The sequence below is a fragment of the Tachyglossus aculeatus genome, chromosome 24 (genome assembly GCF_015852505.1).
Source record: "Tachyglossus aculeatus isolate mTacAcu1 chromosome 24, mTacAcu1.pri, whole genome shotgun sequence".
Lineage (NCBI taxonomy): Eukaryota > Metazoa > Chordata > Mammalia > Monotremata > Tachyglossidae > Tachyglossus > Tachyglossus aculeatus.
Window position 1 is genome coordinate 11,560,640 of NC_052089.1, and position 15,050 is coordinate 11,575,689.

Sequence of the window (15,050 nt, forward strand, 5' to 3'; positions counted from 1 at the left end):
GCGGGGTAGGAAGGGATCGATAGGAAAACCTAACTACTAATGTGGACATTCACTTCCCTCTTTTCGTCTTTCCTAAGAAGATAGAAGGTAATTTCATACTGGGACTGGACTCTTCCATGATTTCTGCGGGGTAGAAGGGGATCAATAGGAAAACATAACTACTGATGTGGACATTCACTTCCCTCTTCTCATCCTTCCTGAGAAGATAGAAGGTAATTTCATACTGGGATTGGACTCTTCCATGATTTCTGTGGGGTAGGAAGGGATCGATAGGAACACGTAACCACTGATGCGGACATTCATTTCCCTCTTATCGTCTTTCCTGAGAAGATAGAAGGTAATTTCATATTGGGACTGGACTCTTCCATGATTTCTGCGGGGTAGGAAGGGATCGATAGGAACACGTAACCACCGATGGATCCACTCCATAGCGAGGGCAGACTCCTCTCCCGCAAAGCGACTTCACTCCCCTGTGCCCCTTTCTCCTCCCTCCCTTCTCTGTCGTCTCAACCCCAGCCCTGGAGACAAGGGCAGACCAGGGTTGGGGGTGGGGAGACACGACAGAGGTAGCCCATTCGGTAGCCACAGCTGTTGCTATGAAGCAGCTGTGGCTTAGGGGCACAGTGTAAAGATGTCATCACGTTACACCCCAGTTCCGCTTGGTTCTTCTGTACCAAAAAGTAGCCAGCCGCTAAACTGGGATCTCAAGTCGGCGTGGTTAATGTGGGAAGGAAGAGGAGCCTGGTGGAGAGCCTCTTGAAGCTCCTGTTTGGGTCTTTCTAGTAGGTCAAATCTAGTAGGGCAGCAGCATGGTGTAGTGGATAATAATAATAACAGCATTTAATAATAATGGCATTTAATAAGCGCTTACTATGTGCAAAGCACTGTTCTAAGTGCCGGATAGAGCATGGACCTGGGAATCAGATGGTCAGGGTTCATACATTCATTCATTCAATCGAGCGCTTACTGTGTGTAGAGCACTGTACTAAGCGCTTGGGAAGTACAAGTTGGCAACAGATCCCAGCTCTGCCACTAGTCTGCTGGGTGACCTTGGGCAAACCACATCACTTCTCTGTGCCTCAGTTACCTCGTCTGTAAAATGGGGCTTGAGACTGTGAGCCCCACATGGGACAGGGACGGTGTCCACCCTGATTTGCTCACATCCACCCCAGCGCTTAGTACAGTGCCCGGTATTTTAAAAATGCCGCAATTATTATTATTCAAATAAAATTAAGGATGAGCTATATAAGAAACCAATCCTGGATGAGAAGGTCCCAATATCAAGAATGTGGGATCAATGTAAGTGAGAGAGGGGGAAAAAAAAAATCAGTCTTCCCAGTCTGATGAGAGGAAACACAACTCTTCAGGGTCATGATATTCAAGAGAAATGAGCCCAAGAGAACAAGCCAGAAAGGGCTAGAGCCATGTGGGGCCTATGAATGTGTTTTGTCTCTATCTCTCAATGGGTACTTTGCTTTAAGCATGCAAATCATTTAGGTCTGCCCCATATTCAAGCGCCTAATCAATCAATCAATTAATCGTATTTATTGAGCGCTTACTATGTGCAGAGCACTGTACTAAGCGCTTGGGAAGTACAAATTGGCAACACATAGAGACAGTCCCTACCCAACAGTGGGCTCACAGTCTAAAAGGGGGAGACAGAGAACAGAACCAAACATACCAACAAAATAAAATAGGATAGAAATGTACAAGTAAAATAAATAAATAAATAAATAGATAAATAGAGTAATAAATATGTACAACCATATATACATATATACAGGTGCTATGGGGAAGGGAAGGAGGTAAGATGGGGGGATGGAGAGGGGGACGAGGGGGAGAGGAAGGAAGGGGCTCAGTCTGGGAAGGCCTCCTGGAGGAGGTGAGCTCTCAGCAGGGCCTTGAAGGGAGGAAGAGAGCTAGCTTGGCGGAGGGGCAGAGGGAGGGCATTCCAGGCCCGGGGGATGACGTGGGCCGGGGGTCGACGGCGGGACAGGCGAGAACGAGGTACAGTGAGGAGATTAGCGGTGGAGGAGCGGAGGTTGCGGGCTGGGCAGTAGAAGGAGAGAAGCCTAAGAAACAGCTGGATGCTGGTTGGCCATGAATGACCTCCTGCCAGGGCCGGTGGGAGAAATTTTGATGGCGGTGACAATACCTTGTCTCTAGTCCCAGGAGACAGAAGTAACGGAGAGGCAGGCCCTTGAGGCTCTTCTCTGCTTCCATTCTGTGACACCCGTCCTCTTCTCCTTCCCCGATGTTCTGCATGCCGGTCCCCTCCATCACATGCTGTGCTGGCGGTCTCTGCGTCCTCTGGCGATGCCGGCTTGGCTTGTTGGGGTGCCGCCCCCGGACACTTGGGCGCCGTCTGCAGTGGCAACTGGGACGGCGTCCAGTCCAGATGTGGTCCTCTGACAGATGCCATGGTGGCTTTCCTTGGACCTTAGGTTCCTAAAATGAAAGAAAATTGAGTCTCAGTGCTGACACCAAAGGGCAACGGGGTCCCTCTTTAAAGAGCTCCACACACACACAAATTACTACTTACTCCAAATGGAGAGAAATCAGGCCTAAATGTATTGCTAGTACTTTACAGACGAGATCTCAAAAAATGGGAAACTGAATTAACGCCACCAACTGAACTTCCCACCTCCCAGTGTAGTGCCTGTCAACCTACGGATCAAGCAAAAACTCCTCACTCTCGGCTTCAATCGTATTTATTGAGCGCTTACTGTGTGCAGAGCACTGTACTAAGCGCTTGGGAAGTACAAGTTGGCAACAAATAGAGACAGTCCCTACCCAACAGCGGGCTCACAGTCTAGAAGGGCTCTCCATCCCTTCGCCCCCTCCTCCCTTCTCTTCTTCTCCAGCCCAGCCCACATATTTCCTGGCTCCTATGCCACTGCTAACCTCCTCACTGTACCTCATTCTCACCTTTGGAAGCTTTGTGCTTAAAACAGTGCTTGGCACATAGTAAGCGCTTAACAAATGCCATCATTATTTTATTATTCTACATGTGGTTACATGGGTTACATGGGCGGGACATGGAAGCTTAATGCCATCATTATTTTATTATTTTTTTGTTCTCTGTCTCCCCCTTTTAGATTGTGAGCCCACTGTTGGGTAGGGACTGTCTCTATATGTTGCCAACTTGTACTTCCCAAGCGCTTAGTACAGTGCTCTGCACACAGAAAGCGCTCAATAGATATGATTGATTGATTATTCTCCATGTGGATACATGAGTTACATGGGTTACATGTGCGGGATACGGAAGCTTTGAGCTTAGAACAGGGCTTGGCACATGGTGAGCGCTGAACAAATGCCATCATTATTTTATTATTCTACATGTGGTTACATGAGAAGCAGCCCGGGCTTTGGAGTCAGAGGTCATGGGTTCAAATCCCGGCTCTACCAATTGTCAGCTGGGTGACTTTAGGCAAGTCACTTAACTTCTCTGTGCCTCAGTACATCTGTAAAATGGGGATTAAGACTGTGAGCCCCCCGTGGGACAACATGATCACCTTGTAACCTCCCCAGTGCTTCGAACAGTGCTTTGCACATAGTAAGCGCTTAATAAAATGTCACTATTATTATTACTATTAGTGAGCGCTGAACAAATGCCATCTTTATTTTATTATTCTACATGTGGTTACATGTGCGGGACATGGAATCTTTGCGCTTGTAACAGTGCTTGGCACATAGCACTGAACAAATGCCATCATTTTTTTTTTATTCTATATGTGGTTAAATGTGCTGGGCATGGCAGCTTTGCACTTAGAGCAGGGCTTGGCACATATTGAGCGCTGAACAAATGCCATCATTATTTTATTATTCTACATGTGGTTACATGCATTACATGGAAGCTTAGCACTTAGAACAGGGCTTGGCACATAGTGAGTGCTGAACAAATGCCATCATTATTTTATTACTCTATATGTGGTTAAATGTGCTGGACATGGCAGCTTTGCACTTAGAGCAGGGCTTGGCACATAGTGAGCGCTGAACAAATGCCATCATTATTTTATTATTCTACATGTGGTTACATGCGTTATATGGGTTACATGTGTGGGACATGGAAGCTTAATGCCATCATTATTTTATTATTCTCCATGTGGTTACAGAATAATAATATTGGTGTTTGTTAAGCGCTTACTATGTGCAAAGCACTGTTCTAAGCACTGGGGTAGATACAAGGTAATCAGTTTGTCCCACGAGGGGCTCACAGTCGTCATCCCCATTTTACAGATGAGGGAACTGAGGTCCAGAGAAGTGAAGTGACTTGCCCAAAGTCACACAGCTGACAAATGGCGGAGCCGGGATTTGAACCCATGGCTTCTGACTCCAAAGCCCGGGCTCTTTCCACTGAGCCACGCTGGTTACATGAGTTACATGGGTTATATGTGTGGGACATGGAAGCTTTAGAACAGGGCTTGGCACATAGTGAGCACTGAACAAGCCATCATTATTTTATTGTTCTACATGTGGTTACATGAGAGGGACATGGAAGCTTTGCGCTTAGAACAGGGCTTGGCACATAGTGGGCGCTTAACAAATACCACTATCATTATTGTTATTATTTGTGGGGAGACTACTCCGGATGATGATGATGGTATTTGTTAAGTGCTTACTATGTGCAAAGCACTGTTCTAAGCGCTGGATCAGCAAGGCTCAGTGGAAAGAGCCCGGGCTTTGGAGTCAGAGGTCATAGGTTCAAATCCCGGCTCCGCCAATTGTCAGCTGGGTGACTTTGGGCAAATTCATTCATTCATTCATTCACTCAATCGTATTTATTGAGCGCTTACTGTGTGCAGAGCACTGTACTAAGCGCTTGGGAAGTACAACTATTAATAATAACTATGGTATTTGTTATTTTATAGGTATTTTAATCCTGGGAGCCTGGTGTTGGGGAGGGATCGTTTCTATCTGGAGAAGCAGCGTGGCTCAGTGGAAAGAGCCCGGGCTTTGGAGTCAGAGGTTGTTCATTCATTCAGCTGTATTTATTGAGCGCTTACTGTGTGCAGAGCACTGTACTAAGGTCATGGGTTTGAATCCCAGCTCCCCAACATGTCTGCTGTATGACCTCAGGCGCGCTTAGAACAGTGCTTTGCATGTAGTAAGCACTTAACAAATACCATCATCATCATCCAGAGTAGTCACTTCACTTCTCTGGGCCTCATCTGGAAAATGGGGATGAAGACTGTGAGCCCCCCAAGGGACAACCTGATCAGCTTTTATCCTCCCCAGCGCTTAGAACAATGCTTTGCACGTAGTAAGTGCTTTATAAATGCCATCATTACGATTATTATTATTATCGGCACCCCCCCTCCACACACACACAGTCACACACTTACTTACTCCCAGACTGAGCCCCCTCCTTCCTCTCCTCCCTCCCCATCCCCCCGCCTTACCTCCTTCCCCTCCCCAAAGCACCTGTATATATGTATATATGTACGTATTTCTAATTCTATTTATTTATTTGTACATATTTATTCTATCTATTTTATTTTGTTAATATGTTTTGTTTTGAAGAGCAGCGTGGCTCAGTGGAAAGAGCCCGGGCTTTGGAGTCAGAGGTCATGGGTTCAAATCCCGGCTCCACCACTCATCAGCTGCGTGACTTTGGGCAAGTCACTTAACTTCTCTGGCCCTCAGTTACCTCGTCTGTAAAATGGGGATTAACACTGTGGGCCCCACGGGGGACAACCTGATCGCCTTGTAAACTCCCCAGCGCTTAGAACAGTGCTCTGCACATAGTAAGCGCTTAATGAAAAAAAATGCCATTATTGTTCTTTGTCTCCCCCTTCTAGACTGTGAGCCCGCTGTTGGGTAGGGACCGTCTCTAGATGTTGCCAACTTGGACTTCCCAAGCGCTTAGTCCAGTGCTCTGCACACAGTAAGCGCTCAATAAATACGACTGATTGATTGGCTGAATGAATGAATGAATGAACTTACCCACCCGCCCGCCTCCGCCGCTCTCCCGTTCCGCTCATTCAAACCCGGGCCGCTCCTCCTCCTATTGGCCGCCGCGCCGAGGCCGGGAGGCGCTGATTGGCCAGCTGCCTCCCCCTTCCCACGCCCTGATTGGCGGAGAAGGGGGACGGCCACGCCCACCCCGTTCTCGAGGCCTGGCGCTCTCCCCTGCCCCCTGCTGTCCCGCTGGAGACATTGCGCCTGGACCGCTGAGGAGAATACTCATCATTCATTCATTCAATCATATTTATTGAGCGCTTACTGTGTGCACAGCACTGGACTAAGCGCTGGGGAAGGACAAGTTGGCAACATCTAGAGAAGGTCCCTACCCAACAGCGGGCTCACAGTCTAGAAGATTCAATCCTATTTATTGAGCACTTACTACTACTAATAATGTCTCTAGACTGTGAGCCCGTTGTCTAGAAGAGTCAATCCTATTTATTGAGCACTTACTACTAATAATAATGTCTCCATTCATTCATTCATTCAATAGTATTTGTTGAGCGCTTACTATGTGCAGGGCACTTTACTAAGCGCTTGGGATGTCCAAGTTGGCAACATCTAGAGACGGTCCCTACCCAACAACGGGCTCACAGTCTAGAAGATTCAAACCTATTTATTGAGCACTTACTACTAATAACAATGTCTCCATTCATTCATTCAGTCGTGTTTATTGAGCACTTACTGTGTGCAGAGCACTGGACTGAGCGCTTGGGAAGTCCAAGTTGGCAACATACAGAGACAGTCCCTACCCAACAGTGGGCTCACAGTCTAGAAGATTCAATCCTATTTATTGAGCACTTACTACTACTAATAATGTCTCTAGACTGTAAGCCCGTTGTCTAGAAGATTCAATCCTATTTATTGAGCACTTACTACTAATAATAATGTCTATTCATTCATTCAATCGTATTTATTGAGTGCTGTGTGCAGAGCACTGTACTAAGCACTTGGGAAGTACAAGGTGGTAACTTCTACAGATGGTCCCTACCCAACAGCAGGCTCACAGTCTAGAAGATTCAATTCTATCTATGGAGCACTTACTACTAATAATAATGTCTCTAGCCTGTGAGCCCGTGGTTGGGTAGGGACCGTCTCTATATGTTGCCAACTTGTACTTCCCAAGCACTTAGTACAGTGCTCTGCACACAGGAAGTGCTCAATCAATACGATTGAATGAATGAATAATAATAATGATGGCATTTGTTAAGCGCTTACTGTGTACAAAGCACTGTTCTAAGCGCTGGAGTAGATACAAGGTGATCAGGTTGTCCCACGTGGGGCACACAGTCTCAATCCCCATTTTACAGATGAGGGAACTGAGGCCCAGAGAAGGTAAGTGACTTGCCCAAAGTCACACAGCTGACAAGTGGCAGAGCCGGGATTTGAACCCATGACCTCCGACTCCAAAGGCCGGGCTCTTTCCACTGAGCCACGCTGCTTCTGTGTGCAGAGCCCTGGACTAAGCGCTGGACTAAGCAACATATCCCCAGATCCCCAGATCCCAATGCTTTCTCCAGTCCGCTGCCAGGATGGGAGGGGAAGGAGGGATTTGGAATATCACTCACCAGTCCCTCCTCTAGCCACCAAAACCATGGTAACCACCCATTCAAGATCTTGGTTGGAAAGGGCCTGGTTTCCTTCTCTGTAATTTCTGTCCTCGGTTTTCTCCTTATCCATACCAGCATCTGGGCAAGAAATCTCTGATGAGACCAAATAGCCAAAAAAGAAAACTTCAAGCCTGCACCGTATGGGTATCTGGGCAAAAAATCTCTGAAGAGACCAAACAGCCAAAAAAAAAACTTCAAGCCTGCACCGTATGGGTATCTGGGCAAAAAATCTCTGAAGAGACCAAACAGCCAAAAAAAAACTTCAAGCCTGCACCATATGGGTGCCCAGACAGACACAAACTCTGCAAAAAATATGCGGAAATATACACATGGCCCTTCTGGGTCATTTGGCTGGGGGTTGCTCTGGAGACCGTCTGACGGGGTCTCTGGAAAAGATCTGGGGTTTCTCATGTTCAAAAGCAGCGGTTTATGCAGCCACCGGCTTTTTGACGGGCTTGTCTCTATTTCAAATTGGGCAAATTATGAAAAATATTCTAAGCCGAAGGACCTTGGGGAAATAATCATATTTTATATTATGTACATTATTATTATTAGTGTGTGCTGCCCAATCTCCTAATGGTTGGAGTGTCCGGTCCCCTTTTCCTCCTTCCCACACAATTCCCTCACTCCACTCCTTTGAGTGGCAATGGTGGAAGTAGAGGCCAGCCTGGTGCCTTTCCCCTGTCTTCAACCTGATTCCCCGGCAAAAGATGGGAAAAGTTGAGGCAGGGGAAGAGAGGTACAAAGGCTTACCTCTGGTATTTCATTCATTCATTCATTCAATCATATTTATTGAGTGCTTACTGTGTGCAGAGCACTGGACTAAGCGCTTGGGAAGTACAAGTTGGCAACATATAGAGATAGTCCCTACCCAACAGTGGACTCACAGTCTAGAAGACTGCCAGAGACCCCACACTACCCTTTGTGGAACCTCCTTCCATTTGTTTCCAACCACTTTTTCCAAGCTACTGTGCCAGAGTTTTTTGGAATTCTGAGCTGCTCTCCCAGGTGAAAAGTAAACATTAGCCAAATCCCTCCCACCCCAGAGCTTACCTCAGTGCTCTGCACACAGTGCACACTCAATAAATACTGCTGATTGATTCAGGAGGTGTCAAAAACCAATCCCCCTTCCCTCAAATCCTTTGCTGGGGGTGGGGGAGGAGAAGGGAGGCACCTGTGTTGGCATGACATCATGACTGCCCGTGATTCCTGAGGCTTTTTATACATATTTGGGTCACAGTCTCCAAAGTGCTTGCCAAGACCACATTCTCTACTTCTTCCCTGACCTCACATCTGCAGGTTTAATGAGCCTCCTCTCTAATTTCATCCTCCGGGTCATAGTTCAGGGCTTTGCCTCAGCGCACGGCGCCCATGCCTCCGTCAGCTGGTGAGATCACCGGTTTGGCCGATCCCCAGGCTTTCGGAATGGCCCCTTTACAAATTCTCGGGAACGCCAGCTAATGTGGAGTCTGGAGGGGAGAGGAGAGGAAGAAAGAACCTGGACTCCATTAACCTTCTGGATTCTTTTCCAGTGTCTTCCCAGTGGCTTAAGCAGGATTTGTCCAACTGAGAAGCAGCATGGCCTAGCGGAGACAGCAAGGCCCGGGAGTCAAGAAGGAACTGGGTTCTAATCCTCCTCACAAGTCATTTCACTTCCCTGGTTCTTGGTTCCCTCATTAGTAAAATGGGGATTGAGACTGTGAGTCCCACGTGCGGCGACTATATTCAACCTGATTACACCGTATATACCCCAGCACTTAGTACAGCGCCCGGCACACATTAAATGCTTTACGAATACCATGAACAAACCTGCTTTCCTGACAACTGCAGGTGGTTGCTCGAGTCTCAAATCCAGGCAGGCTGTCAGTCAGACGTGCTGAAAAGCTATGAGCTGCGTGTGCCCCAAAACCTGTGAGAGTGACAAAAATCAGATGCTTTTAGTCATAATTATCCATTTCCCTTCAACAGCAAAGTAGCAACTGAGTTTTGTGGCTATGAATTGGGCCGCATTAGTGGGTGGAAGAAAATGGAATGGGGAAGGAGGATGTGTTATTTATTAGCAATAATAATAACAGTGATGATAGTAACCATGTTACAGTAATATCTGTTGCCAACTTGTACTTCCCAAGCGCTTAGTACAGTGCTCTGCACACAGTAAGCGCTCAATAAATACGATTGATGAGGATGACTACCAGGCCCGTGCCCTAACCCCACGCAGCAGACAAATGGCAGCAAACCTTGTGACTCCCAGGCCCGTGCCCCGTCCATATGCAGCAGAAACCTTGTGACTACCTTTTAGACTGTGAGCCCACTGTTGGGTAGGGACTGTCTCTATATGTTGCCAACTTGTACTTCCCAAGTGCTTAGTACAGTGCTCTGCACATAGTAAGCGCTCACTAAATACGATTGATGATGATGACTACCAGGCTTGTGCCCTAACCCCATGCAGCAGACAAATGGCAGCAAACCTTGTGACTCCCAGGCCCATGCCCCGTCCCTATGCAGCAGAAACCTTGTGACTACCTTTTAGACTGTGAGCCCACTGTTGGGTAGGGACTGTCTCAATATGTTGCCAACTTGGACTTCCCAAGCGCTTAGTACAGTGCTCTGCACACGGTAAGCGCTCAATAAATACGATTGATGAGGATGACTACCAGGCCCGTGCCCTAACCCCATGCAGCAGACAAATCGCAGCAAACCTTGTGACTCCCAGGCCCGTGCCCCGTCCCTATGCAGCAGAAACCTTGTGACTACCTTTTAGACTGTGAGCCCACTGTTGGGTAGGGACTGTCTCGATATGTTGCCACCTTGTACTTCTCAAGTGCTTAGTACAGTGCTCTGCACACAGTAAGCGCTCAATAAATACGATTGATGATGATGACTACCAGGCCCGTGCCCCAACCCCATGAAGCAGACAAATGGCAGCAAACCTTGTGACTCCCAGGCCCATGCCCCATCCCTATGCAGCAGAAACCTTGTGACTACCTTTTAGACTGTGAGCCCACTGTTGGGTAGGGACTGTCTCTATATGTTGCCAACTTGTACTTCCCAAGTGCTTAGTACAGTGCTCTGCACATAGTAAGCGCTCACTAAATACGATTGATGATGATGACTACCAGGCTCGTGCCCTAACCCCATGCAGCAGACAAATGGCAGCAAACCTTGTGACTCCCAGGCCCATGCCCCGTCCCTATGCAGCAGAAACCTTGTGACTACCTTTTAGATTGTGAGCCCACTGTTGGGTAGGGACTGTCTCAATATGTTGCCAACTTGGACTTCCCAAGCGCTTAGTACAGTGCTCTGCACACAGTAAGCGCTCAATAAATACGATTGATGAGGATGACTACCAGGCCCGTGCCCTAACCCCATGCAGCAGACAAATGGCAGCAAACCTTGTGACTCCCAGGCCCGTGCCCCGTCCCTATGCAGCAGAAACCTTGTGACTACCTTTTAGACTGTGATCCCACTGTTGGGTAGGGACTGTCTCAATATGTTGCCAACTTGGACTTCCCAAGCGCTTAGTACAGTGCTCTGCACACAGTAAGCGCTCAATAAATACGATTGATGAGGATGACTACCAGGCCCGTGCCCTAACCCCATGCAGCAGACAAATGGCAGCAAACCTTGTGACTCCCAGGCCCGTGCCCCGTCCCTATGCAGCAGAAACCTTGTGACTACCTTTTAGAGTGTGAGCCCACTGTTGGGTAGGGACTGTCTCGATATGTTGCCACCTTGTACTTCTCAAGTGCTTAGTACAGTGCTCTGCACACAGTAAGCGCTCAATAAATACAATTGATGATGATGACTACCAGGCCCGTGCCCCAACCCCATGAAGCAGACAAATGGCAGCAAACCTTGTGACTCCCAGGCCCATGCCCTGTCCCTATGCAGCAGAAACCTTGTGACTACCTTTTAGACTGTGAGCCCACTGTTGGGTAGGGACTGTCTCTATATGTTGCCAACTTGTACTTCCCAAGTGCTTAGTACAGTGCTCTGCACACAGTAAGCGCTCAATAAATACGATTGATGATGATGACTCCCAGGCCCGTGCCCTAACCCCATGCAGCAGACAAATGGCAGCAAACCTTGTGACTCCCAGGCCCATGTTCTATACCTATGGAGCAGAAACCTTGTGACTACCTTTTAGACTGTGAGCCCACTGTTGGGTAGGGACTGTCTCTATGTCGCCGATTTGTACTTCCCAAGCGCTTAGTACAGTGCTCTGCACACAGTAAGCGCTCAATAAATACGATTGATGATGATGATGACTCCACCTCCCAGGCCTCTGAACTTACGTCTAGTTAGTAGGAATCCCATTCCTGGTGGACTGGAGGCCACCGGCGAACAGGACAACACTAGATGGTGCTGCGGCGGCTCTAATGGAGAGGTGGAAGCTTCACTGCTGGGCACAGAACTCCAGGGTTCTTGCAGGACAGAAAAATCTCCAGTGGCTGCCTGTCAACCTATGAATCAAGCAAAAACTCCTCACCCTCGGCTTCAAGGCTGTCCATCCCTCGCCCCCTCCTACCTCACCTCCCTTCTCTCCTTCTACAGCCCAGCCCGCACCCTCCGCTCCTCAGCCGCTAACCTCCTCACTGGGCCTCGTTCTCGCCTGTCCCACCGTTCGACCCCTGGCCCACGTCCTCCCCCTGGCCTGGAATGCCCTCCCTCCGCACATCTGCCAAGCTAGCCTCTTCCTCCCTTCAAAGCCCTACTGAGAGCTCACCTCCTCCAGAAGGCCTTCCCAGACTGAGCCCCCTTTTTCCTCCCCCCCTCCCCATCCCCCCACCCTACCCCCTTCCCCTCCCCACAGCACTTGTATATATGTTTGTACAGATTTATTACTCTATTTATTTATTCTTATTCTTTTAGACTGTGAGCCCACTGTTGGGTAGGGACTGTCTCTATATGTTGCCAACTTGTACTTCCCAAGCGCTTAGTACAGTGCTCTGCACACAGTAAGCGCTCAATAAATACGATTGATTGATGATTTATTTTACTTGTACATATTTGCTACTCTATTTTGTTAATGATATGCATATGGCTGTAATTCTATTTATTCTGACGGTTTTGACACCTGTCTACATGTTTTGTTTTGTTCTCTGTCTCCCCCTTCTAGACCGTGAGCCCGTTGTTGGGTAGGGGCTGTCTCTATATGTTGCCGACCTGTACTTCCCAAGTGCTTAGTACAGTGCTCTGCACACAGCAAGCGCTCAATAAATACGATTGAATGAATGAATGAAAGAATTTTGTTTCACAGAAGAGAAGCAGAGTTCCTCTTTTGATCATGGCGTTTCTGGGCCTAGGAGCACTTCAGTACCAGACCAGTTGATGTCACTCCCCAATATTCGATTCCCTCAAGTTTGCAACCACAAAAAAGGAGTAGAAACGAACCAAGGGCAATGAGGATGACAGGTTAAATCTCTCCTGGCCCAGTGCTACCTACGGCCTGCTCGCCACTTCCAGGAGTGGGAGGAAAATGGACAAGCAACAGGCTTCTGCTGCTCCAGTTACCAAAAAGGGATCCGGTTCCTGGTTCCGGTCTAGGACGGGAGGGACCGGAAAGGACCTCGTCTTCTTGTGGCCATTCACCTGGCTTTAGGCTAAACAGTCCGGTTTTCCGCCATTCTCGTCTGGCACTGGACTCCTTTGTGTTTGGTGGTTTTATTTTAGGCCCTCAGCTTCCCTCCGGCTTGGCTCCTGCCACCGAGTTCCTCGGTTTGGGCAGGGTGTCTGTGTTTTTGGGGCCTGGGAACTGAATGCACAAGAGGTGGGGGGTGGTCAGTACAGTGCTCAGCACACATTAAAGCGTGAAATAAATACCGTCGTTCGATTGACTGAATGTCCTGTCTCCTTCAGCTTCACCCCAGTTTTGTTCCGGCTCTTAATTCATGCTTTCATTCAGAAAATGAAGAACCTAAAATTCCGACACCTTCCCTTCAAAATCTTCTTAAGCAAGTCCTTAAAGAGGATTAGGGAGAAATGAGGAGGTCAACCCTCAAAGGAGTTCATGAAAAATGGTCAATGGGATCACACAAAGAAACCTAATTACTCTGAGAATCTCCTTATTCGTAATCAAATGTCTATGGTCATTTCAGAAGGGGATTATCTACCCTAAGAATTTCTCTTGGGCCCAGAAATTACTTGAATGAGTGAGGATAGGCTGATGGAGCAAAGGGAAGAAAACATGAAAGAGCCTTATTAACATGAATCAAATCTGCTCTGAATACACACAAAGGAAAAAACCCTGGACATAAGTAACAGCATTTAATGTGTGATGTGAAAGCTTCCCCTCCTTTAAGCAAAATGGAATCGTCCCCCTACACTTTTTTTTAACAGCATTTATTAAGCGCTTACTATGTGCAGAGCACTGTTCTAAGCGCTGCGGAGGTTACAAGGTGATCAGGTTGTCCCACAGGGGGCTCACAGTCTTAATCCCCATTTTACAGATGAGGGAACTGAGGCACAGAGAAGTTAAGTGACTTGCCCAAAGTCACACAGCTGACAATTGGCAGAGCCAGGATTTGAACTCATGACCTGTGACTCCAAAATCTGTGCTCTTTCCACTGAGCCATGCTGCTTCAACCAAGCTCTAGTTTCAAACCACTTTTGAGATTCCAAGAGGTTCAGGTAATTTTGGAATATGCATTTCTGTTGGGATCTTTTGAGTTGAGAGGCAGCCCTATAGAGCTGGCGAAGCTAAGACCGTGATTGGGGTGAGATCAATGGGCCAATCAGCCCCAGATCCAACAGCGGTTAAGAGGAATGACTGCAGGTCCACTTTAATGTTTAGGGCTGGACCATTTAGCCACTTTAATTTTTCCTTTGACATCCAACTTTTCCTCCAGAGTCAGAGTTCATCAGAAACTCTTGTCCATGAATCTATCCAAAACCATCTTGATAAGCGCATAAGTGCCTTTTTTGAGAAATTACCTTTATCATTAGGCTCCTCATTACATCCTGAACCACGACTGGGATAAGCGCTTAGTACAGTGCTCTGCACACATTAAGCACTCAATAAATGCGACTGAATGAGTAATCATTGTAAATCCCACTATATAAACTGGAAAATCCATCCCTCGTGAGTTACCTAACGGTTCATCGTAAATAATAATAATGACGGTACTTGTTGAGCGCTTACTACGTGCAACGCACTGTTCTAAGCTCTGGATGAAAGGTTAAGCCAGGCAGTCAAAGTAGGCAGTGTGGTCTAATGGAAAGAGCACAAGTTTGGACTCAGGAATTCAGCATTGTAGTTCCAATTCTGCTGTTGGCCTACTGGTCACCTTTCTGTGCCTCTGTTTCCTCACCTGTGATATTCTGAAGACAAAGGAAGAGAGCTGAGTTGAAAACCCTTCGGAAAAAAAAAATTAAGTGCTAAACAAATTTAAGGAATTATGATTAGATTTGGGAATTCCTTCTTTTCAGTCCCATACTCAGTTCAGGCACACAAAGGAGGCGTTGGTGGCTAGCTTC

The 15,050-nt window shown here is 47.5% G+C and overlaps 1 protein-coding gene across 1 annotated transcript in view; it reads right to left on the bottom strand.

Annotated features, from left to right (window-relative positions):
• Positions 1–15,050, bottom strand: part of LOC119945243 (mitotic spindle assembly checkpoint protein MAD1-like) — a 40,382-nt gene that overhangs the window by 12,977 nt on the left and 12,355 nt on the right. Inside the window, exons 3-5 of the mRNA XM_038766337.1 lie at positions 11,870–12,037; positions 9,384–9,483; positions 2,156–2,448 (exon numbers count right to left, since the gene is read on the bottom strand). Of these exons, the coding sequence (XP_038622265.1) occupies positions 2,156–2,422 (267 nt within the window). The 5' untranslated portion in view covers positions 2,423–2,448; positions 9,384–9,483; positions 11,870–12,037. The remainder of the gene's footprint in view (positions 1–2,155; positions 2,449–9,383; positions 9,484–11,869; positions 12,038–15,050) is intronic.